Source organism: Jaculus jaculus, chromosome 5, assembly GCF_020740685.1.
Source record: "Jaculus jaculus isolate mJacJac1 chromosome 5, mJacJac1.mat.Y.cur, whole genome shotgun sequence".
Taxonomy (NCBI): Eukaryota; Metazoa; Chordata; class Mammalia; order Rodentia; family Dipodidae; genus Jaculus; species Jaculus jaculus.
Genome location: NC_059106.1, coordinates 120,119,074 through 120,146,080, shown reverse-complemented (window position 1 = coordinate 120,146,080; position 27,007 = coordinate 120,119,074). Strand labels below are relative to the sequence as shown.

Genomic DNA, 27,007 nt, shown 5'->3' with positions numbered 1-27,007 from the left:
ATGAATTCCTAGACATATACCACCTACCCAAAATAAATTCAGATCACATAAATCTCCCAAACAAACCTATTACATCCATCAAGATAGTAAATGTAATGAAAAGCCTCTTCAAAAGGAAAAGTCCAGGACCTAATGAATTATCACCCAAATTCTACCATACCTTCATCAAAGAACTGAAACCATGTTTTCTCAAGCTTTTTAACATAATCTGAGAATAGGGAAAGCTCTCCAGCTCCTTCTATAATTACTCCAATACCAAAACTAAATTGAGATACAGAAAGATAAGTATAGGCCTATATCCCTGATGAATTTACATGCAAAAACCCTGTACTAAATCCTCACAAACCAAATTCAACAACAGAATAAAAGCATTATCCACCTCTATCAAGCAGGCTTCTTCTCAGAGATGCAAGGATGAGTCAAACACAGAAATAGTTTAAAGCAATATATCACAAAAATAAACTTAAACACAAGAACCATGTGATCACTTCCATAGATACATAGATGGCCTTCAATAAAATACAACATCATTTCATAATAAGAATGCTGGAGAGGCTAGGCATGAGGTTTATATCTCAACACAATTAAGGCTATATACAAAGCTCCTAAAGCCCAAATCAAACTTAATGGGGAAAGATGCAAGGAGTTCCCATTAAGTTCAGGAACAAGACAGGGGTGTTCACTCTCACCACTGCTCTTCAAACAAGTCAGAATCATATCCAAAAAATAAGTTTGCTCTCCAGTATCAAGCTCCCACCAATCTTGGGCTACAAGAGAGCCTACAGTTATTAAATTCTCTCTAAACCAATAATGGTTATTCCATTTATCTGGTGCTGACTTCATTCTCCACTGGAGAATCTGCCTCTCTTTTTCATATGGATGCAGAACCTGAGGAGAGAATCAGCCCATTGCACCTCACCAGGGCTCCAGCTGAAACCATAGAGTAACTGGGGAAATGACAAGAGTGCTGCTTTCTTGGTGAACCTGGGACTAGCACAAGGCTAAAGGAGACAAAAACAGAGAACACTCAACTCCTACCAAACCAAAGATCCAGAGACACAGAGGCTCCCAAGACCTCATCACTGAAGTAGACCTACAACAAACCCAACATGGCTCAGGGAAATTCACAGAAGGGTGGAAAGATTGCTAGAGCCACAAGTGGGGACATTATGCACAAAGACATTGTCTCTTCCCCATAACTGATGGCTAATACCACAACGCATGACCCACAATCTCCATGGGGATAGCTGTTATCCCAAAACAGGAGGGTCCCTTTGGAGGTGGGAGGACAAGAATGAGGGTAAGGATGGTACCAACATGTGCTGGTTACACACTAAGTATGTATATAACTAATAAAGAAAACCCAGCATCATTTCTCAGAGATATAAAAAATAATCTCAAAATACATATGGAATGGCAGAAAGCCTTGGATATCCAAAAATATCCTCAGCAAATAACACCTCTGGAGGTATCACCATACCAACTCTAAAGCTATACTACAAAAAAATAAAAATCCACAGCAACAAAAACAGCATGATACTGGCATGAACACAGACATATAGACCAATGGAATAGAATTGAAGGAGCAGCCATCAATTTAAGTAAATATAGCTTCTTGATCTTTTACAAAGAAGTCAATAATGTACACTAGAGAAAAGTCAGTATCTTCAACAAATGGTGCTACACAAACTGGATAACCACATGTAGATAAATGAAGCTGTATACACTCTTCTCACCATAAAAACAACTCCAAATGGATTAAAGACCTCAATATAACTCTCCACAATATAGGAGGGGGAAAGAATTTTCTGTACAATACCCCAGTAGCCCAAGAAATTAAAAAATCACTCAACCAGTGGGGGGTCTCATGAAGTTAAAAGGCTTTTATACAAATATACCACAAACACAGCCAATAGACTACTCACAGAATGAGAGAAAATCTTCACCAGCTAAACCACTGATAGATGTCTAATATCTAGAATCTACAAAGGACTCAAAAAAAAACCTAAGCAAAGCAATTAAAAAATTAAACAATCCACTCAAAAAATATGGTAAAGACCTAAATATGGAATTAATTAAGGAAGAAATACAGGTGACTAATACTCACATAAGAAGTGTTCAACAACCTTAGCCATGAGGGAAATACAAATTAAAACTATGAGAGTCCATATTACTCCAGGTCAGGATGGCAATCATTTAAAAAAAATCAAAAACAGGGCTGGAAAGATGGCTTAGCAGTTAATGCAATTGCCTGCAAAGCCTAAGGATGCATGTTCAACTCCCCAAATTCTGTGTAAGTCAAACACGCAAGGTGGTGCATGCATCTGGCACTTGGTTGCAGTGGCTGAAGACCCTGATGCGCCAATTTTCTGTCTCTCTCTTGCTCTCACTCTCACTCTCTCATTAAAAAAAAAAAAAAAAAAAAAAAAGAGGCCAGTCTATTGGGCTTGTCCCAAATGAAAAAAAAAAATCAACAATAAATTTTGGCAAGAATGTGGGACAAAAGAAACCCTCATTCACTGCTGAAGGAAGTGTACACTTGTACAATCACTATGGAAATCAATATGGAGATTCCAAAAAAAGGATAAAAACAGCAAGCAACTGACCCAGCTATTATTCTACTGGGCATCTACCCTAAAGGCTCCATTCCTCATTGTAGAAATATTTGCTCAATCACGTTTATAGCTACTCGATTCACAACAGCAAAGAACTGGAATAAACCCAGATACCCATCGTTTGACAAATGAATATGTGGTACACATACACAATGGACTATTTGACTCAGCAGTAAGGAACAATGACATAATGGAATTGGCAGGAAAATGGTTGGACTTGGGGCTAAAGAAATGGCTTAGGAGTTAAGGTGCTTGTCTGCAAAACCAAAGGACCTACGTTTGGATCCCCAGTACTCACATAAGCCAGATACACACGGTGGTACATATATGTGGAGTTCATTTGCAGTAGCTGAAGGCTATGGCATGCCCATTCTCTCTCTGCCTCTTTTTTTCCCTCTCTCTCTCTTTCTCTCTGTCTCAAATAAAGAAATAAGTTTAAAAAATATTTTTGAAAAATGGTTGGACTTGAAACAGATCATACTAAGCAAACTCACATAAGCACAGAAAGACAAATGCTGCATGTTCGCCCTAATATTTGGTTCCTAACCTGGAATAGCTTGAGTTGCAGGCATACCTGACAGGCAACTTGAGGGACAGGTAATATGGATTGGAAGGGCTTGAAGGGAGGGGAGGGTTAAGAGTGTATATATATACAAAACTAAATCCAACATGAATTGGTACTATAAAAACCTTCCTTCGGGATAGTAAACTAAAAGTTATAAGCCTCAATAGCAGTATGGGGGATCATCTGCTAAGAAGGTTCCTAAAGAGGGTGGGATGAAGACCAACCCGAAAACCTTTGTCTTGAAATTGGTTACAACCTACATTGAGCTGTTTATCAGAGAGACCTATGAGGTCCCTAAAACAAGACAGACTCTGTCAAAGAACTTGATTACATGCCTAGGATAAAAGGTAAGACCCAACTGCTGAAGACACCACATCATGCTAACACAGAACATTGAGAGATACAACTGGAATGTGGAGAGAAGCCAGTTCCCAGATGCTTAGTCCATATGGTACTAGAAAGTGTTACATGAGCTGCTGGGGGAAAATGGCCATCAATGTCAGCAAGCCGGGGACATTGCTACCAGCCTGGCAAGATATACATACCTGTGCAATGGTGGTACCCAGCCTAGGTGGGTACCCAATGGCTTTCTGATTTGCTAAGCAATCCACCCCATCAAAAGGAACCAATAGCTGGAACTAGCAACTGAGTGAGATTCCTATGGAGACCAACTTTTTGGACTTCAAGGTGAAACTCCCACTAGGTTTTGGCCAAAAGAGACACTACACCCATCAAAATCTCTCTAAATTCACATTGCTTATCCCCTTTAACCTATAGTGATCTCATTCTCTGTTGCAGAATCTGTTTTTCTTTTTCAGAAGGCAGTGAGAATCAAAGACAACCAAAATCCATCAACAAGACTAGAAAAGACAGCTGACTCCCTGTCAGGACATGAGTCACCCCTTGCACACTGCCCAGAGCCCAGGTGAAACCAGAGAATTGGCAAGATGAATAAGAATATTGCTTCCCTGGCAAGCCAGACTAGGCTGATAGAGTCAGACACTGAGGACACTCAAAATGTACCAAAGCAGAAATCCAGAAGCTTCTGAGAGCTCAACACTACAGTAGACGTAAAACACATTTACCATGACTCAGGGAATTTTGTGGAAGAAAGAGCAGAAAGATTGTAAGAGCCACACAGTGGGTGGGAATATCCAGAGGTATTGCCCCCCACTACCACAATGACTGATTGCTGCTCTCACAACTCATAACCCACAACCCCACAGTGAATACCAGCATTCCCACTGAGGAGGGCCTCCAGTGGAATAGGGGTGAAGAAGAGGGAAATGATGATACCAACACAGGATGTGTCCATACAAAGCTCCTACTTAATAAATAATAAAAAAGAAAAATAGAAATAACTACTTATTGAATATATTATGCTCTTCACTATGACAATTAGTAACAAAAGATAGGAATTATATCTAACTTAGCCTTCTTTTTTTTGGGGGGGAGGCTTCAAGGTAGGGTCTCACTCTAGTCCAGGTTGACCTGGAATTCACTATGTAGTCTTAGGGTGGCCTCAAATTCACAGCAATTCTCCTTTTTTTGCCTCCTGAGTGCTGGGATTAAAGGTGTGTACCACCACACCTGGCTAACTTATCCTTTTAAGTATGTGTATCAAGAATATATGTACCAGGCTCACAATTAATGCTTTTAAACAAATGAATAAATAAGTGATGGTGTTGAGTTAGGTAATTCAAAATTATAGAAAATTTTATTTTATGTTCCCAACTGTCCACTCATTCAATATATTTTAATTGCTATCTTAACATGAGATACACTGCCATTCATACATTCTAATTGTCATCCTAACACAAGATGCTCTGTCACGAATGCAGAACCTTCTTTCTTACCTTCTGTGGTTGGAAATACTTCTCCTTCTGTTTCAGCCTCTGCCAGCTTCCCAGTTCTCAGCAATACTTCAGCAAAGCTTTCTATTGGGACCTGCTGACAGGGGTCATGCATGGGTCACTTCAGAAGACAAAAGCAGTATTTTGACCACCAAATAAGTTGTCTATTTTTTTTATTCTTAGAACATATCATTGGAAAACATAATGGTACAATTTTATAGCTTCTGCTCACGTGAATAGTAACTTCACTCTAATGCACATCATTTAACATTTTCATAGATTTTTCATCTCATACTAAGTCATGCTGTATGTGAAACAAGGTACATGGAGCCAGTGGCCAACATGAGTGAGAACCAAGCCCAAGAAGTACATTATCAGGAACATTTTACTATTTGTTTATACTGTTTATCACATGACGGCTAAATGTGTTTTCTTTGGTACACTGTCCTTACCTCAGTGACAAAGGGATTAGAGATGACAGATTCATAAAAGGGATGACACCCTTGTTTTTCTATGTCTTCATTGGCTCCAGTTCCCATTGGATATGTACCACCAAATTCTGGCCCCTAAAAAGAACAAAATGAAGAATAAAAACAAAGAAGAAGAACAAAGCAGGGGGAAAATGAAGAAAAGGTAGAAGATGTAAAAAATGGGAGAAGAGCCTGATTTCTGGAGAAACAGAACAACCTATTTTCTATGACCAAAAGACCGGGCATCAGAGTGATATATATATACAAACCCAGCAGAGGACTTCAGATAATAATAATAATCATATTTTATAAGCAACACTTCAAGCCCACGCTGAAGTTTCATGGTCATTCTGACATCACTGAAATCAGAAATACGAAAGCAATCAGTGTCACACAGAGTGGGTTTCCCATACCCCAGTCAGAATTGCCATCCTAGAGCATCACTGTGGTGTATTTCCTGGTTCACAAAGCTTCCAGTAGCATCAAAGAAGGCAGATGAGCCAGGCATGGTGGCTCATGCATCCGATCCCAGCACTCGGGAGGCAGCGGTAGGAGCACTGCCATGAGCTCAAGGCCACCGTGAGACTTCATAATGAATTCCAGGTCAGCCTGGACTAGACTGAGACTGAGACCCTACCTCAAAAAACCAAAAAGAAAAAAGAAGGCGGCAGACAGCCACTATGTAGAGTAACAGTTTGATCAAATGTTAACTAACACCAAGGTCTGTGCCTTTACACCAGTCACACAGAACTAATTTTTACATGGTACATAAACGCCTCTGTACTTTTTTCCCAGAGAAAAGCTCCCTTTCAGGTTGGCTGCCTCTATGAAGTCCAACTTTTCCTCCAGCATCAACTCAGAACTTACCTGCTATTACCAAATCATAGCAAGACAACAAGACTGTGTCCCTTACATTATCCCAACCCCCCAACCAACTTTAAGATTTATCTCTAGTCCTGATTAGCATGCATTTTAGTGTCCATACTAGAGCTAATTATAGTTGTTTGCTGTCCTCACACTTGACAACTGCTTAGGGATAGGGTCAAGTAAAAGACTGCTGCACTTACTTTCTGTCAGGCAGGGATATGGAAACAACAAAGCTGCTTCCAATTATGATGACAAAATTCTCACAGCAAAATCCACAGGTATCATCACTTCTACATGAGGCAATCAATGCTGGCCTGAGCCGCCACAAACCACACTTGGCCTCTGTATGCTCTCCAGAATTGTCAGACTGTTTCCCACTATGTTCTATTTTTCTCAATTTGCACTTAAAGTAATTCCTTTCTGAGAAACCTTCTCAGTCTGAATTTTATTCACCCATATCACTCATATTCCTTAACTACTGAAGTTATTTTTTTAAATTTTCCTTTGTCTTTAGTGATTTTCTATTACCACTTATTAGTTGTGCAAAGGTAGCACAAATGGGTTTCATTGTGACATTTCCATAGGGTCTTGATTATATGCATTCCTCCTATTATTCTTTATTATCTCCCCTTCTCTTCCCATTCCCCTTCTAAATGTTTTAGTTTCCTATTTCCCCATGATGTTCACAAATGACATAAAACATGTGACATTTATCTTTCTGAGTTTGTCTTATCTTCACTTTCATTCTTTTTCCTAAAAATATCAGAGTGCCATTCTTTATAGATGAGTAAAATTCCACTACTTCATATAAGCCACATTTTCTTATTTTATTTATCTGTTCATCTGTTGATGGGCACCTAGGCTGATTCCATCATTTGGCTACTGTGAATAGAATCATGCACATAAGATTATGCAGGCATTGCTCTAGAGAGCTGATTCTTCTAGGTATATTCAGCGATGGTATGACTTGATCTTACTGAATTTTCCATTTTTACTTTTGTGAGGAGCCTCCACACTGCATTCTCTAGTGGATAGACATTGCCAGCAGCAGTGTAGAACACTTCATTCTTCCGCACATCCTTGTCAGCATTTGTTTTCTTTATGATAGCCACCTGGGCTGGGGTGAGAAGGAATCTCAATGTAGATTTGATTTGTATTGATCTGATGGCTACAAATATTGAACATCTTTCAGGCACTTATTCGCTTTATTTGAAAACTCCCTATTCATTTTCATTCTGCATATTGATTGTACTATTAGCTTTTTGTTGTTTCATTTTTGGAGTTCTTTATGCAGTCTAGGCATTAATTCCTTGTCACATAAATATTTGGTAAGGATTTTCTCCACTTTGTAGGCTGTTCCTTCATTCTGCTTATTGTTTCTTTGAATGAGCAAAAGATTTTTAATTTGGTGGATTCCCATCACATCAATGATGGCTCTTAGCTCCTAAGCAAGTGAGGGCCTATGTAGAAAGCATCAACTATGTTTGATTTCAAAGTGTTTCCAATGAGTCTTCCTCACTGAGTTCCCAATTTTCAGGTCTTATATTAGGGTCCTTCATCACTTATGAATTAATTTTTGTACAGGGTAAAAGATGAGGACCTACTTTCAGTCTGGTACATGTGGATATATAGTTTTCCTAGCACCTCTTGTTAATGGGTTACCTTTTTCCCACCATGTGTTTTTGATACCTTATTCAAGAATCAGAAAGACTGTGCAATTAAAGTTTTGCCACAAGGCCTTATGTCTGGATCTTCTGCTCTCTCCCACTGGATTTTGTGTCTGTTTTGTGTCAGTACCATGCAGTTTTTGTTAGTATAGCTCTGTGGTATATTTGTAAGTGAAGTATTATTCATCTGTTCAAGACTATTTCAGGTATTTGAGGTCATTTAGTTATCATATAAATTTTAGGGGTTTTGATGGATTTCTGTAAAAAATGTCACTGGATGGGGGACTCCATTGAATCTGCATATTACTTTGATGATAGGACCATTTTAATAATTATTATTCATGGAATTCAAGAACTTTCTACCCCCCAATGTCTTCTTCAATTTCTTTCACAAATGCTTTATAGCTTTTAGCGCATGGGTCTTTAATGTCTTTGGTCAAGTTTATGCTGAATTATTGTTGGTTGTTGTGGGTTTTTTTTAAGCAATAGTAAATGGAGCTGTGTCCTGAGGTATTTTTTTTTTCCCCTTCAGTGAGTTCATTGTCATTATATTGAAAAAAATTACTGATTTTCGCATGTTATTTTTGTATCCTGCTACTTTGTTAAATGTGTTTATCAGACTTAGGCATCTTCTGATAGAATCTATTAGGTCTTTTAATTACAGGATCATATAATCCACAAACAAAATTAATTTGACTTCATCTTTTCCTATTTGTATCCCTTTTTTTTCCTTGCTTTATCTTTGTAGCTAATGTTTCAAGCAGTACATTGAATAAGAGTGGTAAACTGTGTTTCATTCTGATTTTGTTATGAGTACTTTCAGTTTTTCCACATTCAGTATAATAGTGGTTATAGGTATGCTCAATTGAAGTTCTTTTGTTGTTGTTCTTGTGTTTTGTTTTGTTGTATTTTTTTGAGGTAGGGTCTCATTCTAGCCCCGGCTTCACAAGGTAGTCTCAGGCTGGCTTTGAACTCATAGTGATCTTCCTCCTTCTGCCATCTGAGTGCTGGGATTAAACATATGTCCAACTATGCCTAGCTCAACTGAAGTTCTTTATACAGTACTTAATGCCACCTACAATTATGTTACACAGAGGAAGGGAATTACAATGATATACCCCATACACACTGCATTCCCAGTGTTTAGCATTGTATCTGATTCATAGAAAATGACAACTAACCATTTTTTGGATGGATGGATGGATGGATGGAAGGAAAGAAGGGAAAGAGGGAGGAAGGGAGGGAAACTGCAGGAGTGTTTTGGGTGAATAGGTACCCTTGGCACATGTTTCTGATTCTTTTGTTTTCTAGTGAAAAATCAAAAGACTGCAGTGTGACAATGCAGAGAAGGCAGCAGAGAAAAAATAAGCTAGGATGCCTTCCACAGCAATCTAATTGCTCTACTGTTAACCCTGATCTCTATTCCAAAGTAGAAAAGAGTCTGCTAAACTGCCCAAAGTTGGTGCCAAACTTCCCCAATTACAAGCTTGAAGAAATTTAGCAAAAGCAACTCAAAAATGATGGAATCATTTTCTTCTTGTGTCAGTAAATCGTAATTCTGATAGGTAAACCAAAATTACCAAAATGAGTACCAATGTCCTTTGCCAGAAATCCACAAGAGTGTATTACACTCTATAAAACAGACTGATCATTCTGTCTGATGGAGGACTACATCATTTAAGACATTATTTTAATAATCAAGATGAAAATATAACAGTGCTAAAGAACTGATGTACACCATAAAATTGATTCTAAAAAGAAGGCTTACTTGGAGGGGTCGGAGGTAAGCTAAAGACTTCTTCCACCATTGCCCATTGCTGATGGCCTGCAGCACAGCTTTGGTAGTAGTTGTTGTGTTAGAAAGAACTTTCATGGTGGTAGCAGTAGTCCAGTGTAAGAGGTCAGCTGAATTTCTGTCTGCAGCACTCACTTCATCCTATTTTCAAAAAGAACAAAAGGTAAGAGCACAGGAACGAAGACAGCAGAGATAATGTGACTTGTGAAATAATGAGAGATGGCCTAGACACACAGATAAATAAACTTAAAGACTTCCGGTTAAGATGGTGGCGTAGGTAACACGCCAAAGCAGCCTAGGAGGGAAAAAGACCAAACAAATTCAGCAAAATACAAACTTTTGCGAAAAAGTGAGGTGTATAGGAAATTGAAGCAGCAGTAGAGAAGTAGGAGAGATCCAAAGCATCCAGAACCTGCACAGGCTGGCAAAAGCGACTACGGCAGCTCGGCCAACCGCCGCGGCCACGGCACACCAGAAAGCCACCAGGCTCAGCTCAAGCAGCAGGAAAAGCAAGGTGCAGGAGCTTCCACTCACACCGGCGCTCTACGCAACTCAGGAAACTTGAAGGGAGAGCGGCAGTGAGCAACGGAGGAGCAGACCACGAGGTAGAAGAACACGTGGAGCAGAGAGAACCAGAGGAACTACGGCTCCTTCCCCTCCCCCACTGCCTGAGCCCAGCTCCTGAGAACGGAGCAGCGGTCCCGGAACCCGGCCACTCCAACTTGAGCCAACAGCGGGACCCAAGCAGGAGCAGAGTTTGGCAGAAACATCAGTGGCTCCGGCACTGGTAACAGTGGCACCAGCAGCAGCAGCTTCAGTGGGAGCACCAGCAGTGCACACAGCAGCAGCAGCTTCAGCAGCAGTGGTGGCTCCAGCAGTAGCAGCTACAGTAGCAGCAGAGGCAGCAGCAGTGGTGGGTCCAGCAGCAGCACCTTCAGCAGCAGCGGCTACAGACCCAGCAGCAGCAGCTTGAGCAGCAGTTCCAGCAGCAGGGGTGCTGATCTGCAGGGCCACACTTGCCAGGCTCCGTTTGCCCCTCAAGAAAATCCAGTGGCCAATTCCAGAAATCAGAACAGCAGCCCAACGACCCAGGCAGCAACTTGACTGAGACCAAAATCATCCAGGGTAACTGGGATTGCACCAGGGAAGGGTCGCACTTGGTCGCAAGCTGTCCTGGATCCCTCAAAAGACCAGAAATCTTAACCTCTTTGTTGATAGAGGATCTGGTTGTTATAATAACTACTCTTGCATACATACTCGGGGCTGTTTTTGATTGAATGTGTACAGTGTTTAGTTAAATTTTAGAATCTACCTGTATTTTATTCAACTCAGCCTGCTTGAATAATCCTATAGCAGGGAAACTCAACCCCTAAGAACATCTTTGTAGATACTCTGAGAGTCTTAAGAACCACACCTAACACCTTAAGCTCCTACCCTGAAAATATATTACATCAAATCAATTGATACAGCTAAGCATACCCAGCTAGCTAGAAAATCCAAGCATTAACTTAATCCAATATGCAAAAATATGTACTTTATAACACAAGAAACACTAAAAAGCAAGATGATACAAATGCACCTAAAAGAATTGATGCATTAGAAATGTCCTCCAGTGAGAATGAGTTAGAGGAAATGCCTGAGAAAGAGTTCAAAAGAATGATTATAAATATGTTCAAAGAGGTCAAAGAACAAATCAAAAGCATCAAGAAGAAATCAAAGAGGAAATCAAAGGAATCAAAGAAGACACAGGACACCAATTTAATGAAATAAAGAAGGCAATACAAGACATAAATAAGGAAACAGAAATAATAAAGAAAAACCAGTCAGAATTACGAGCAATGAAGAACACAGTTAGTGAAATAAAAAACTCTGTAGAAAATCTCACCATTAGGATGGTGAGGGAGAGGACAGAATATCTAAATGAGAAGACCAGGTGGCAGATCTAATACAGTCCAACAAAGAGAAAGACAAACTTATAGAAAAGTATGAGTGGGAATTTCAAGATATTCAGGACACTATGAAAAGATCCAATATAAGAATTCAGGGCATAGTAGAAGGAGAAGAATTCCACTCGAAAGGCATAGTAGGCGTCTTCAACAAAATCATAGAAGAAAATTCCCCCAAATTGGGAAAGAGGTGCCAATGCAGATACAGGAAGCCTTTAGAACCCCAGCCAGACAAAACCCAGAAAGAACCTCTTCTCGCCATATTATAATCAAACTTCCAAACACGCACCAAAGAAAAACTATTGAAAGCAGTTACAGAGAAAATCAAGTTACCTACAAAAGCAAGCCTATCAGGATTACAGCAGATTATTCAACACAAACTTTTAAAGCCAGAAGGGCTGGGAGTGACATATTCCAAGTTCTGAAAGATAACAACTGTCAACCAAGTTTACTTTATCCTGTAAAGTTATCCATTCAAATAGACGGAGAAATATGGACATTTCATGACAAAAGCAGGTTAAAGGAGTATTTGAAGACAAAACCAGCTCTATAGAAAATACTTGATAGAATCCTCCGTGCTGAAGAAAAGGAAAAGCACACATATAAGAAACCTAGAAAAAACAAGCAATACTCAAATACTAGTTAACAGAAGAGAGCACATGTTGAACCGCAACCACAAAAAAAAAAAAAGGCAAACATAAATACACACCTTTCAATAATATCTCTTAATATCAACGGTCTCAATGCCCCAACAAAAAGACATAGATTTGCAGACTGGGTTAAAAAGCAGGATCCTACAATTTGTTGTCTCCAAGAAACTCACCTTTCTACAAAGTATAGACATTATCTTAGGGTGAAAGGTTGGAAGACGGTGTTTCAAGCAAATGGGCCTAGAAAACAAGCAGAGATAGCTATACTAAGCTGGCTTTCTGTTAGTCACAAGAACAATAAGATCTGGGATTAGAAGACTAGGCCTTAATTTTCCTTTCACTTAGCTAAGATACAGAATTAGTAGGCTAGAGAGATGGCTCAACAGTTAAGGCACTTGGCTATGGAGCTAAATAGAGCATTGTCAAAGGAAGAAATATGAATGGCATATAAGCATCTAAAAAAATGTTCTACGTCACTAGTCATCAGGGAAATGCAGATTAAAGCTACATTGAGATTCCATCTCACTCCTGTCAGATTGGCCACCATCATGAAAACAAATGATCATAAATGTTGGCGGGGATGTGGAAAAAGAGGAACCCTTCTACACTCATGGTGGGAATGCAATCTGGTCCAGCCATTGTGGAAAACAGTGTGGAGGTTCCTAAAACAGCTAAAGATTGATCTACCATATGACCCAGCTATAGCACTCCTACGCATATATCTAAGGACTCATCTCATTTTCTTAGAAGTACGTGCCTAACCATGTTTATTGCTGCTCAATTTATAATAGCTGGGAAATGGAACCAGCCTAGATGTCCCTCAACTGATGAGTGGATAATGAAGATGTGGCACATTTATACAATGGAGTTCTACTCAGCGGTAAAGAAAAATGAATTTACGAAATTTGCAGAAAAAAAATGGATGTATCTGGAAAGGATTATACTAAGTGAGGTAACCCAGGCCCAGAAAGCCAAGCGCCACATGTTCTCTCTTATATGTGGATCCCAGCTACAGATGATTGGGCTTCTGTGTGAGAATGAAATACTTAGTAGCAGAGGCCAGTAAGGTAAAAAGGAGACATAAAGGGAAGAGAAAGGAAGGGAGGAAGATACTGAATAGGTTGATATTGTATATATGCACGTGCAATGATTGTAATGGGGCGGTAATATGATGGAGAATGGAATTTCAAATGGGAAAGTGTGGGGGTAAGAAGGGAGGGAATTACCATGGGATATATTTTATAATCATGTAAGATGTTAATAAAAATTAAAATAAATAAATAAATAAATAAAACCTCATCTTTACTAGCATTAAGTAAGTGTGAAAAAAGTGCAATAGTGTATTATTCCTCCATAAGCCCTTTACAAAGGAAGACATGAGAAAGGAAATACATCATGGCACATTAAGTCAATAAACACAACAAAGTATTATTTACAAAGTAAACAATGTGTTCTTTCTTTTTACCAATCTACTAACAACAGCATTTAGAGTATTTTTAAATTAAGGAAAAAATTATTCATATGAACTATGTTTCTGTGTCCCCCACAATAGCAGAAGATTCCAATAATCTACCTCTTAATGCTAAAAGGCATTTTTTTTTTTATCCAAGCAACTGAATGATAAACAGTTTAAAAGGTGTAGCAAATGCATCCTGATAATCCTACACAATGATCAAAACATTTAACTCTCCACTAACCTGGAAGATTATATAAGAAAAAAATTCTACATATTAACGATCTTTTCAACAAAAATAACAAAGACTCCATCTGCTTTTGGTCAAGTCGAATTATTCTACAAAAAAACCCTTCTTGGTTAAGTGTCTACTTCTATTTATTTTTTAAGTCAAGTGTCTAATTCTATTTATTATTTTATTATCATTATTCATTTTGGTTTTTCGAGGTTAAGGTCTCACTCTAACCCAGGCTGACCTGATATTCACTATGTAATCTCAGTACAGCCTTGAACTCATGACAATCCTCCTACCTCTGCCTGCCAAGTGCTGGCATTAAAGGAGTGCACCACCACACCTGGCTATTTTTAATTTTTATTTGTTTATTATTATTTTTTGTTTGTTTTTCAAGGTAGGGTACTTTTATTTATTTATTTGTAGGAGGTGATACAGAAGGGAGGGAGGGAGGGAAGAAGGAAAGAGAGGGAGGGAAAGAGAGAGAATGATGGGCATACCAGGGCCTCCAGCCACTACAAACAAGCTCTAGATACATGCACTACTTTGTGCATCTGGCTTCATGTGGGTCTTGGGGCATGTAAGCATGTGATCCTGGCATGCAAGTGCCTTAACTGTTGGAGCCATCTCTCTAGCCTACTAATTCTGTATCTTAGCTAAGTGAAAGGAAAATTAAGGCCTAGTCTTCTAATCCCAGATCTTATTGCTCTTGTGACTAACAGAAAGCCAGCTTAGTATAGCTATCTCTGCATCAAATCATTCATTAAGACACTAAGTAATAAAAAATAATAATCATCCCACTAAAAAAATTTATGTGAATGTATTTTTAAATTCACAAGATACCTGCCATAGTCAGTATAATGACAGTCTGAGATGACCTGTTTCCAAGCCTGCTGATATAGGAAATTTGGGTTCCTTGTATGCCAATGCACCACTAATTGGCAGTGTTCCAGATCTTTGTGCTATGAATTCAAAGAATGGAATCCACCGACTAGAGGATCATGTTCAGAAAGATTTTATTATAGCTTAAAACTTTAGAAAAAGGAGAGAAGGGTGCTTAAGCCTGGAACATAAAAGAAGGAAATAAGGAGGAAATCTTGCTCAGAGTGGTAAGGGGGGGGGGTTGACAAGCCCACTTAGAGACTCAGATCTGTGTTTTTTTTTTATGGGGAGTGGCTATGCGAGGAAGACGGGGTCAGTGGGTTATTATGAACAAGGACCAGATTTTATCACTTTCCCAGTAATCTTAGGTAAGGATCAGAGTTCCTGTCCTCTAGGAAGTATATAAACTTAATCTACCAATCTTTCCTGGAAGATAGAATATTCAGGTTTCTGTAAGCTTAGTGACATTTCCTGCTTTAGTCAAGAAATTTAAAAAAATCATTAACTTTCGGGGTTTTGTTACCCTGAATGCCTAGCCAATTTCTGGCTCCTATCACTGTCACCCATAAGTAGTTGATACTTCATGGCAAGTGGACTTTATATATGATTAAGGGCATAGCTTTGGAAGTAAGAAGACTATACTGAAATATCTTACTTGACCAGTGTAACATGTGAGCCCTTAAAGCAGAAAGCCTGTCACAGCTAGGGTCAGAAAGCATGTGAGAAAAAGCCATGGGAACAGATGAAAGAGATTTGAAGCCTAAGGACAGTCAACCCATAACTGCTGGCCTTGAAGATCAAAGAAGGGGACCACAATCCAAAAAACCAGGGAAGATTCCAGAAACAGAATAGCATGCAGGTGACCTGCATGGTCATAAGCGGCTCAGTCTACAACAAAAGGAATTAAATTCTACTCACAACATGAATAAGTATAGAAACAGGTTCACCTTTAGAGCCTCTAGAAAAGAGGACAGCCTTGTGGGTATTCTGATTTTGGCCTTGGAAGACCATAAGCAGAGACTTAGCCATGGCTACCAGATGTCTTTCTCATGAGAAATATAAAACAATCAGTTGCATTATTTTAAAAGTGCAACATTTGTAGTAATAGTAAATGAGCATATCAGTTTGAATTACTTAAATTAAGGCCTATTTTATTCTTTCTTCTAAAAGAAACTAACAGAAACATATTTAAGGTAAGTTAACCAGTACTCACAATGTATTTAATAACCTGTTGTTATGCCTACCCATATGCATTCTAAACTGCTATTAACCTGCCCTGAACAGAAAAGAGGCTTCTGGTGGGCTTCTGGATATTACAAAATGTATTCCAATGAACTCAAAGCACTATTACATATTATAAATTAATTATGAAAGCAACATAGATAAAATGGATAATATATTAATAGAGGAAAAGTTATGCTAAATTGCTCATATATTATAAGGTAATCATGTTAAAATCAGTTATTGGATGTATAGGAGGCAACAAAAAAAATAGAGCTTCTCCTAGGCTTGTGATTGTGGCTGATAGCCCAGATATGGCGTCCTCGCAAAGTATCCTACTGCTGTTATCCTAAGGTGACAAATCTAAAGAATATGTTTCCTAGTTTTCCTTATGACTGATGCTTAACACACACACACATTCTCTCTCTCTCTCTCTCTCTCTCTCTCTCTCTCTCTCTCTCTCTGTGTGTGTGTGTGTGTGTGTGTGTGTGTGTGTGTGTGTGTGTGTGTGCAAGAAATCTGGGAGTGCATGAGATCCTGGAGGCAAAATTATAATACAGGCTATAGTTTTAGCATCCCCGTAGCATTTCTACTGGTGAGGAGCATTGCTGATGTCTTTCTTGTAGTAGTTCTAAAGGACAAGTTCTAGAGGACAAGGTACAAGTTCTGCCAGCTTGCACCTTGGAGGAGTTGTCACCTAAGGACAACACTGAAACTCATTTGCTAGCTCCCAGAGAAGAATTTACCTCCCTTTAGAAGCAACTTCTGAATCAGGATTTTGAATGTCAAGGGTTAACTATTAACAACATTCCCAAAGATTCATGTCCTTCAAAGATTTTCTAAGCCATTAAAAAAATCACCTTCTCCTTATAATAAATAACTAGAAGGTTTCTATGACCCATGACTAAACTTGGCTATTAACAAAACAGTAATATCTCCAGGTGTGGTGGTGCATACTTTTAATCCCAGCACTCAGGAGGCAGAGGTAGGAGGATTGCTGTGAGTTTGAGGCCACCCTGAGACCCTGAGTGAATTCTAGGTCATCCTGGACTATTGTGAGGCCCTACCTCAAAAAAACAACAGCAAAAATAAATAAATAAATAAAAACAGTAATATGACAAATATAACTAAGCGATAAAATATTTTTATTCTGGAATGGAGAACATGGCTTAAATCAACAGATCTAATTAGACTAAAAACCTATCTGTAAGTTTGTTAGTGGAGTAAGCTTTTCAAGTAGCTGGGTCAGCAGAGGATACAGGTCCAGTGTTAATTATCAATGGGTGTGGGAACTGAATGAAACATATATCCAGAATTGCCTTTAACCTGTTCTGCCCAACACAACAACAGCTAGTCCCTGGGACCTTGAAGCACTCAAAATGTGCCCATTCCAAATGTAGATGGGCTGTAAATGGAATATATACTGAGTTTTGAAGACAGGAAGGGCAGAAAATAGGAGTAATACGCATTTGTTTAACCTTCATGAACTGGAATGCACTTAGAGCAGAATGCAACCTTCCTTCCTAGTTATGGAGACTGTCAAGAACCTAGTGGACTAACTTCTTTCTACATTTACAATCAAGGAAGTTGTTCATCCTGTTCTGTGGAGAAAATGACAGACCCATCACCTAATATTTCTGTAAAGGCCAGATATAAAGGCCTTGATAGGAAAACATGTACATCTCCCCTCAAAAGCAATAGCAATAATAGTAAGAACTACCATTTTAAAATGTTTGCTATGTGCCAGGGCTTCACAATGTGCTATATATGTACATAGTGTGTAGAAACGGAAAGAGAACATAAACACCAAAGTAGTTATTTTAAAGGTGGCCTTACTGGTGCACACCTGTTATTCCAACAGTTGAGAGATAGAAAGCAAGAGGATGGACAGTTTGAAACAAGTATGGACTACATGGGGCTTTCTGCGATAGCCTGGACTACATAATAAAGAACTGGTACTTAAAAAAACTAAAAGACATTCAAAACAGTACATATATAAGTGTACAGTTTAATCAGTTTTTAACACTGATGTTATCAGTCCCCAGAGAATTTGAGAAGACTCTCTCAGGCAGACTTGGATACACCAGTCAGATTCAACACCCTCTTGACCTGCAGCGATGTGTATTTCCTCACCTATTTTCATGCTACATGAGGGCAGGTATGTTATTGTGAATATATATGCAAATATAGCACATATAATTAGTTAATTTAATTGTGTGTGTGTATTTTTACTTAAACCTCCAGAGCTGGGGACTGAACTAGAGCTTTGGCCATGCTAGGTAAGCAATGTACCATTGAGCTACATCATTGGCTCTCTTTTCATTTTTATTTTGTGACTAGCTCTCAGTAAGATGTCTAGGCTGACCTTGAGCTCACTCTGTAGCCCAGGCAAGCCTTGAACTTATAGTCCTCTTGCCTCAGTATGCTAAATAGCTGAGTTGATAGGTTTGCTCCACCAGGTCTGGCTATTTATTTTTTTTTGTATAGAGGAGTACATGGATAGCCTCTGGAGTGAAGCTAATGCCAGCAATGCTGCCTGGGTTGGGTGTTGAACATATTGTATGTTCAAGCGCATCACTCACAGAGAAATTGCTACAACATAGAGGATATAGAGGTCCAGACCCAGCAATGCAGCTAACCATTTTCTCAAGTGGCTACACCAACTTAGACTCTAATCAGTAATAAGAGTCCACCTGTCCCACTCCCCCGACACACTGAAACGTCATTTTTACTTTAATGATTACTATTGGTATATAGTATTATCTTTTGTGATTTAAATCTGCATCTTGGCAATGATTAATGAAAATAACCACCTTTATGCATATTTTTTAGTTATCATTATGTTGCTAACCTTCTACTGAGTATTCATCTCTCTTGTTCAGCTATAAGAGGTTTTGTATGCATTGTGGATACACTTGCCTTATTCAACCTATGAATTATGCATATTACATGTGGATTATATTTCATTTTTATTTATGCTGTCTTGTGATAAACAGCAATTCTTAAGTAGTGCAATTGATCAATTTTTTAAATTTATGTCTATTCTGTTTCAAATTTAAGAAACTGATGCCTACTCCAATGGTGTCAAGATGGTCTACATTATCTTAGCATGTAATATTTTTGCTTTAAGTTGCATCTTGTTAAGATCATGTAGCACCCTTCTGCCAACTCACAGCATTATATAAAAACTTTTAATATACTTCCACAGCACACTGACATGATTGTTCTGTCTTGGTGACAGAGCAAGCTATTCAAGAGCCATGGCCTGGTTTACTCATTATCATATCCTTAGAATGTGTGAGACTCTCTGAAACTCACAGCTCTTTACATGAAAGAATGTAGTTATTGCACTGTTTAAATGTTTGAAGATGTATTTTCAAATTACTATATCTAGAATAACATGACTCAAATGGAATTTCACATCACATTTTCAATCCCTGTTCACCTGTGGAATCTTCTTAATTGAGAAGGCATATCAAATGATTGGAATATCAACTAATCCAAAACCAGAACTAAAAATATAAACATGCTAAGAAATACAGCACTAGCTGGGTGTGGTGGCGCACACATTTAATCCCAGCACTCGGAAGGCAGAGGTAGGAGGATCACCATGAGTTCAAGGCCACCCTGAGACTACATAGTGAATTACAGGTCAACCTAGGTGAGAGTGAGACCCTACCTCGAAAGAACAACAACAACAAAAAGAAACACAGCTCTTAGTCTTGGAGGTAATTCAAATCAAGTGAAAGGTATCAAAATATGCATGACATAAAACCATTATTCTCCTTCAAAAAACAAACCTTAAACATTACTTCTATTCATATGGATGGATGGGCTAAAGATGAGAAATTTAAGACATGAAATATAAAAGATTATTTCAGAAGATAAATGAAATTCACATGCTCATAAATGTATGTGAATAAAGGATTTCTCCTAAGACCTTCCTCTATGGAGAACTAAAAAAAGAGAAAATGAAATGCAAGGCTCGTTTGGACCACAGAATAAACATGCAATTTGGGAGTGGTCTACCAAGATCACAGTGCAACCAGAGTTGTTAATAAGTAAAATATTTTGCTTTTGACTATATATAGCATGTAAAGAAAAAAAGAGGTTAGAGAAAATTTATTCCTGAAATGATTCCTACTGACACTTTTTCTATTTGTAGTGGCAAAGTGCTAATTTAGAGTATAGAATAACAAAAATAGATTAGACACCAAAAGCAGATCAACAATTCCCAGCATAAAATTTAATATGAAATCTAATGAATGTCAAGTACACTATGTAGCTCAAAGGTTAACTAAGTACTTATAACATCTTCCAAATGCTACAACAAAAGATAGCATGACTAAAGTGCTTCACTAGAATAGAACAGCTCTACATATCCAGTATGTTACAAATAAATTCTCATTGGTCATCTGCCATGATAAATAATTGTGTCTGACAATATAAGGAAAACATGATGGATTCCTTTAAAATAATCTGGTGGTTGACACAGCCTACGCAAGAATAATAAATAGAACTCAGCCTAGGCTCAACCACAACATGTTCTCTAATATATCCTTAAATAATTCAAACACTTTCCTGACTCTTAACACTTATAAAAATTTTCATCCTACATTCAGAATACTAAGAATGGAGTTTTCAAGGGCTGGGAAGAATGTTCAGGGTTAAAGGCACTTGCTTTCAAAGCCTAACAGGGATGTCTGTGTAAGATGGCTGCATAAGAGTCACACTAACCCAGCAAAAACACACCAAAATACACTCTTCCTCTGAAAAGGCCACAGCAGAGAAGCAGGAGAGACTAAGATCTATCAGAAAGGAGGAAATCTGCCAGAATCCTACCAAGGAGCTTATGGACCCGAACTGATCTATATGAACAGGCGTGAATATACATGCCCACCAGGGGCTCAGCTACGTGAGCAGAGACCAAACAAGGGAATTTTCTAACCTCAGCCTCCTTACAAAGTTAAGAAACCTAAAGGGGAACAGAAGAGGAGCTGCTGAAGGGGATAGAGGCAGGACCAGTTGAGCAGTTCCAGTACAACTCCAGCCTTCCTGCACGATCCCATTCGCCAACCCACAGCACCACAACCCTCTGGAGAACACATTCAGCTCCCAGAGGCAGGCCATCCAACACAGCTGATCAGAACACCAGATTCACAACACAACACAGAGGGATTGAAGTGGGCACTCAGTATTGGTGGGATTTGAATCTACCCCAAAAGGTAACAAGGCTGGCTAACAAAAAAGCAGGTACATAGGCAAGCACTGGAAGAGCTCCTTCTATGTCAGGGCAGGTTATGGTTATCTTATTCTTGGTGGGCTTTACCATTCTCAATTGAACAGTATTTGGGGGTTGACTATTGCTGCCTTTAAAGCTTTAAATTTCTCAGGGCCTTTGTCTTTTTCTTCTGTCATTATTGAGGGCAGGGTCTGATTCAAAACCAGGCTGATCTGAAACCCATTTCAGAACAGAAATCTCAACCTCCCAGCTTAAAGGATTAAGGGTGTAGAACACATGCCATTAGGAATTTTGGCTTTATAAGGTTATCTGTTTGTTTCAATCCCCACACTTGCATACTCTGTGCTGGTTTTATTGGCTATGTATATTTCTCAGTTGCATTTTAAAATTTGCCAGTAAATTACTCCACTCAGCCCACTAGAATACTTGAATATCAGGCAAAGTCAACACCTAAGATTTCTTCTGCAGTTGGATTGGATTACAAGAGCTACACATGGCACCATAAATTCCTACTCTTTGAAGGTACATAAAGTTGGATTTCCAAATCAAAAGGCGGGCTGGAGAGATGGCTTAGCGGTTAAGCGCTTTGAGGCTCGGTTCCCCAGGTCCCACGTTAGCCAGATGCACAAGGGGGCACATGCGTCTGGAGTTCATTTGCAGAGGCTGGAAGCCCTGGCATGCCCATTCTCTCTCTCTCCCTCTATCTGTCTTTCTCTCTTTAATTTTTGCATTCTGAGTTGATTTTATGTTTTGGATTTTCTAATAATCTGTGGTGCCTTTTTTAAAAAATTTTTTTTTATTTATTCTACCTGTCACTCTCAAATAAATAAATAAATAAAAATTAAAAAGGCACCACAGATTATTAGAAAATCCAAACATAAAATCAACTCAGAATGCAAAAATTATATTATAATACAAGAAATACAAAGAATCAAGACAATACAATCCCACCAAACATTATAAATCCATCAGAAATGGGCCCAATGAGACTGTTTTAGGTGAAATGCCTGACAAAGATTTCAAAAAAAAAAAAAATTGTATCTATGCTCAAAGAAATCAAAGAATAAAACAAACTCCTGAAGGAATTCCAAGAGAACACAGGAAACCAGCTTAATGAAATAAGGAGATCATTATAACACATGAGTAAGAAAACAGAAAAAGAAGAAAAACCAGGCAGAAATTTGACCACTGAAAAACACAGTGAAATAAAAAACTCTATGGAAAGTCTCATCACTAGAATAGATGAAGGAGAGAACAAAACATAGTAAGGAAACATAAGGAAGGTTACTTTCTACTAATTAAAGGAACACTCCAACAGGAAGACATTATAATCCTAAACGTATATACACTTAAGATGGGGGCTCCCAATTTCATCAAACAAACACTATTAGACTTAAGATCACAGATAACACCAAACACAGTCGTAGCCAGGGAATTCAATAGCCCACTCTCATCAATTGACAGGTCATCATGGAAAAAACTGACAAAGAGACATCTAAATTAAATGATATCATGAAACAAATGGACCTAACAGATATATATAGAATATTCCATCCATATTCTGCAGAATATACATTTTTCTCAGCAGCACATGGAACATTTTCCCAAATAGACCATATATTAGGACACAAAGCAACTCTTAACAAATATAGGAAAATTGAAATAATCCCTTGTACTCTATCTGATCACAATGGGATTAAACTACAAATCAGTAACAAGAAAAACTGCAGAGCATATAAAAGTTCATAGAAACAATAAGGTATAATAGTGAATGATGAATGGGTCATTGAAAAAATCAAAAAGGAAATCAACAAATTCATAGAATCAAATGATGATGACAAAACAACATCCTAAAACCTTTGGGACACAATGAAGGCAGTCCTAAGAGTAAAATTTTTAGCTCTAAGTGCCTATATTAAGCAATTAAAGAGTTCACAAGTAAACAACTTACTGCTTCACATTAAGGCCTTGGGAAAAGAATAACAGGACAAACCAAAAATCAGTAGAAGGGAAGAAATAATAAACATTAGGGTAGAAATTAATGAAAATACTGGCAAACAGAATATAAGAATATATCATAAAGATCATTCACTCTGACCAAGTTGCCTTTATCCCAGAGATAAAGGGATGGTTCACCATATGCAAATTGATAAATGGAATATATAAATGGACTGAAGGACAAAAATCACATGATCATCTCAATAGATCCAGAAAAGGCATTCAACAAAATCCAATATTCCTACATGATAAAAGTCCTACAGAAACTGGGAATAGAAGGAACATATCTCAACATGATAAAAAGTATTTATGACAAACCTACAGCCAACATAATACTAAATGGAGACAAACTTGAAGCTTTTCCACTAAATTCAAAAATAAGACAAGGGTATCCACTGCCCCTACTTTTATTTAAGGTAGTACTGGAAGTCCTAGCTATAACAATAAGGTAAGCGACACACATAAACGTGACACTAATTAGAAAGAAAGAGATCAAATTATCATTATTTGCAGATGATATGATTCAATACATAAAGGACTTCTAAAGACAATTTCCAGAAAACTGTTAGAGCTAATAAACACTTTTAGCAATGTAGCAGGATATAAAATAAACACAAAGAAATCAATAGCTTTCCTAAATACTGACAACAAATATGTGGAGGATGAAATCAAGGAATCTCTCCCATTCATAAATGCCTCAAAATAAAGTACCTTGGAATAAACCTAACCAAGAGAATGAAGGAACTCTACCATGAAAACTTTAAAACACTCAAGCAAGAAATTGCAGGAGACAATAGGAAATGGAAAGACATCCCATGTTCTTAGAATGGAAGAGTCAATATTGTGAAAATGTCAATCTTAACAAAAGCAATCTATAAATTTAATGCAATTCACATTAAACTTCGAAAGGCATTCTTCCCAGAAGTAGAGAAAAACAATCCTAAAATTCATTTGGAAGCACAAAAAATCCTGAATAGCCAAAACAATTTTGAGCAATAAAAAGGCTGGAGGCATCACCATATCTGATTTTAAACTATATTACAAAGCCATAGTACCAAAAATAGCATGGTACTGGAACAAACACAGACACATAGATCAGTGACAAAGAATAGAGGACCCAGATGTTAATCCAGGCAGCTATCTGATATTTGACCAAAAAAAAAAAAAAAACCCACCCAAAATATTCATGGAGAAAAGACAGCCTCCTTAACAAGTATTGCTGAGAAAAGTGGATATCTACATGGAGAAGGATGAAAACGGATCCCTGTCTTTCTCCATGTACAAGAATCAAATCCAAGTGGATTAGGAACCGTAATATCAGACCTGAAACTCTACTAGAGGAAAAGGTACGGGAAGCCCTTCAACATATTGGCATAGACAATGACTTTCTGAATATAACCCCAATTGCTCAGAAAATAAAAACACTAATCAACGAATGGGATCTCATGAAATTACAAAGCATTTATATAGCAAAGGTCACTATGAATAGAGCAAAGAGACAACCTACATAATGGGAGAAAATCTTTGCCAGTTACACATCTGACAGAGGATTAATATCCAGAATATACAAAGAACTCAAAAAACAGAACAATAAGTACTCAAACATCCCAATTTTAAAATGAGCTATGGAACTAAACATGGAGATCTCAAAGGAAGAAATACAGATGGCATATAAACACCTAAAAAAGTGTTCTACATCATTAGCAGATCATTCTCAGTGAACTTACCCAATCACAGAAAAAAAAAATCACCACATAGTCTCACTCATCTACTACAGCACCTAACCTGAATCCAAGATGTCTAACACACCCAGCAAGCTTCTCCTGGATTAGACAATAGGATGGGTGGGGAGGGAGAGGAGGAAAAAAGGGGAAGGAAACACAAATCTAGACCCAAACAGCAATGGTACCATAAAATTCTACATCCTAAAAGGCAAACCAAAAGTCTGATCCTTCACCAGGCCCTTAGAGGGAACACCTGACCCACAAGACACTGGAGAGGGTATGATGAAGACTAACCTTAATATTCCATAGCCTGCCTCTCTCTCACACACACATACTCTCTCTCTCTTCTCTCTATCTCTTTTTTATTAGTTATCTTTTTCTTCATTTTAGTGGTTACTGACTGGTCACTCCCAGTACCAGCATTGGGCTATCATCCACAATGAGCTTTTGATCAGAGAGACCTACAAGGTTTCCTAAAAGAAAGACAGATTTCTGTCTGAGTACTTGATGACCCACCAAAGGTTAGTGGTAAGACCCTACTGCTGAAGACACTTTATGCGATTGACACATAAAATGGAATGGTATGGCTGGAAGCTGGAAGAGAGTCAGTTCCCAGTCAGTCAGCGCGTCTAGTGCCAGAAGGTGCTACATGGGCAACTGGGGGAAAATGACCAATATCTGTCCAAGCAACTCATGGTATCACCTACTTAGCAGCAAATAACCTGTCATGATGCTCATAAAAGTGCAACAGTGGCACATAGCCATGGTGGGAAACCAACAGCTCTTGATTCAGCTACCTGATTCCCTCAGTGGTATGGGATCCATAGCTGGAGCTGGGAAACAAGTCAAAACCATATCCAAACATAAGCCTTCTCTCCACTATCAAGTTACCACCAATCGTGGGCTACAAGAGGGCCTACACCTATTAAATTCTCTACAAAAAAGTAAGGGTTATCTCATTTGTCTGGTGCTAACTTACTCTCCATTGGAGAATCTGCTTCTCTTTTTCAGACAGATGTAGATCCCAAGAAGATAGCCACCACATCATACCTCAAAATGGCCTCAGCTGAAACTAAGAACAATTGGCAAAACCAGCAAGGATGCTGTTTTCTTGGTGAAACAGGTACCAGCACAAGGGTGAAGGACATCAACACAGAGAAAAATCAACTCCTACCAAATCAGAGATCCAGAGACCCAGAAGCCCTCAACACCTCATCACTGAAGCAGACCAAAAATGAACCCAATATGGCTCAGGGAAATTTTGCAGAAGAAGAGGTTGGAAGAATGTCAGAGCCACATGTTGGGTCATGATATGCAGACATTTATACTACCCATAACTGTGGGCTGACTCCATAATGCATGACCCATATACCTCAACAAGGAAGGGCCAAGGGGAGGGAGTAGGTAATGGATGAGCCTAATAATGGCACCAAATTAACTGTATTCACTGAGTACAAAGCTAATTAATAAAAAAAGGAAAATGTAAATTAAAATTACTTTGAGATTCCATCTCACACCTGTCAGAATGGCTATAATCAAGAAAACAAATGGCAATGTTAGCAAGGATGTGGAAAAAGGGGAAGCCTTCTACACTTTTGGTGGGAATGTAATCTGGAATAGCCACTGTGGAAATCAGTGTGGAGGTTCTTGAGACAGCTAAAAATAGATTTGCCATATGATCCAACTATAGCATTCTTAGGCATATATCCTAATGACTCTTCTCACTACTTTAGAGATACTTGCACAACCATGTTTATTGCTGTTCTATTCACAATAGCTAGGAAATGGAACCAGCCTAGATGTCCCTCAACAAGTGGATGGATAATA

The 27,007-nt window shown here is 38.4% G+C and overlaps 1 protein-coding gene across 3 annotated transcripts in view; it reads right to left on the bottom strand.

The window, feature by feature from the left end:
• Positions 1-27,007, bottom strand: part of Nbas (NBAS subunit of NRZ tethering complex) — a 470,946-nt gene that overhangs the window by 176,511 nt on the left and 267,428 nt on the right. For 2 of the 3 annotated variants that reach the window (XM_045148869.1, XM_045148870.1), the window contains 3 exons: positions 9,806-9,973; positions 5,486-5,599; positions 5,037-5,130 (listed from right to left, as the gene is read on the bottom strand). In XM_045148869.1, coding sequence (XP_045004804.1) covers positions 5,037-5,130; positions 5,486-5,599; positions 9,806-9,973 — 376 coding nt within the window. The remainder of the gene's footprint in view (positions 1-5,036; positions 5,131-5,485; positions 5,600-9,805; positions 9,974-27,007) is intronic. The other variant, XM_004665676.3, reaches the window with a different exon arrangement.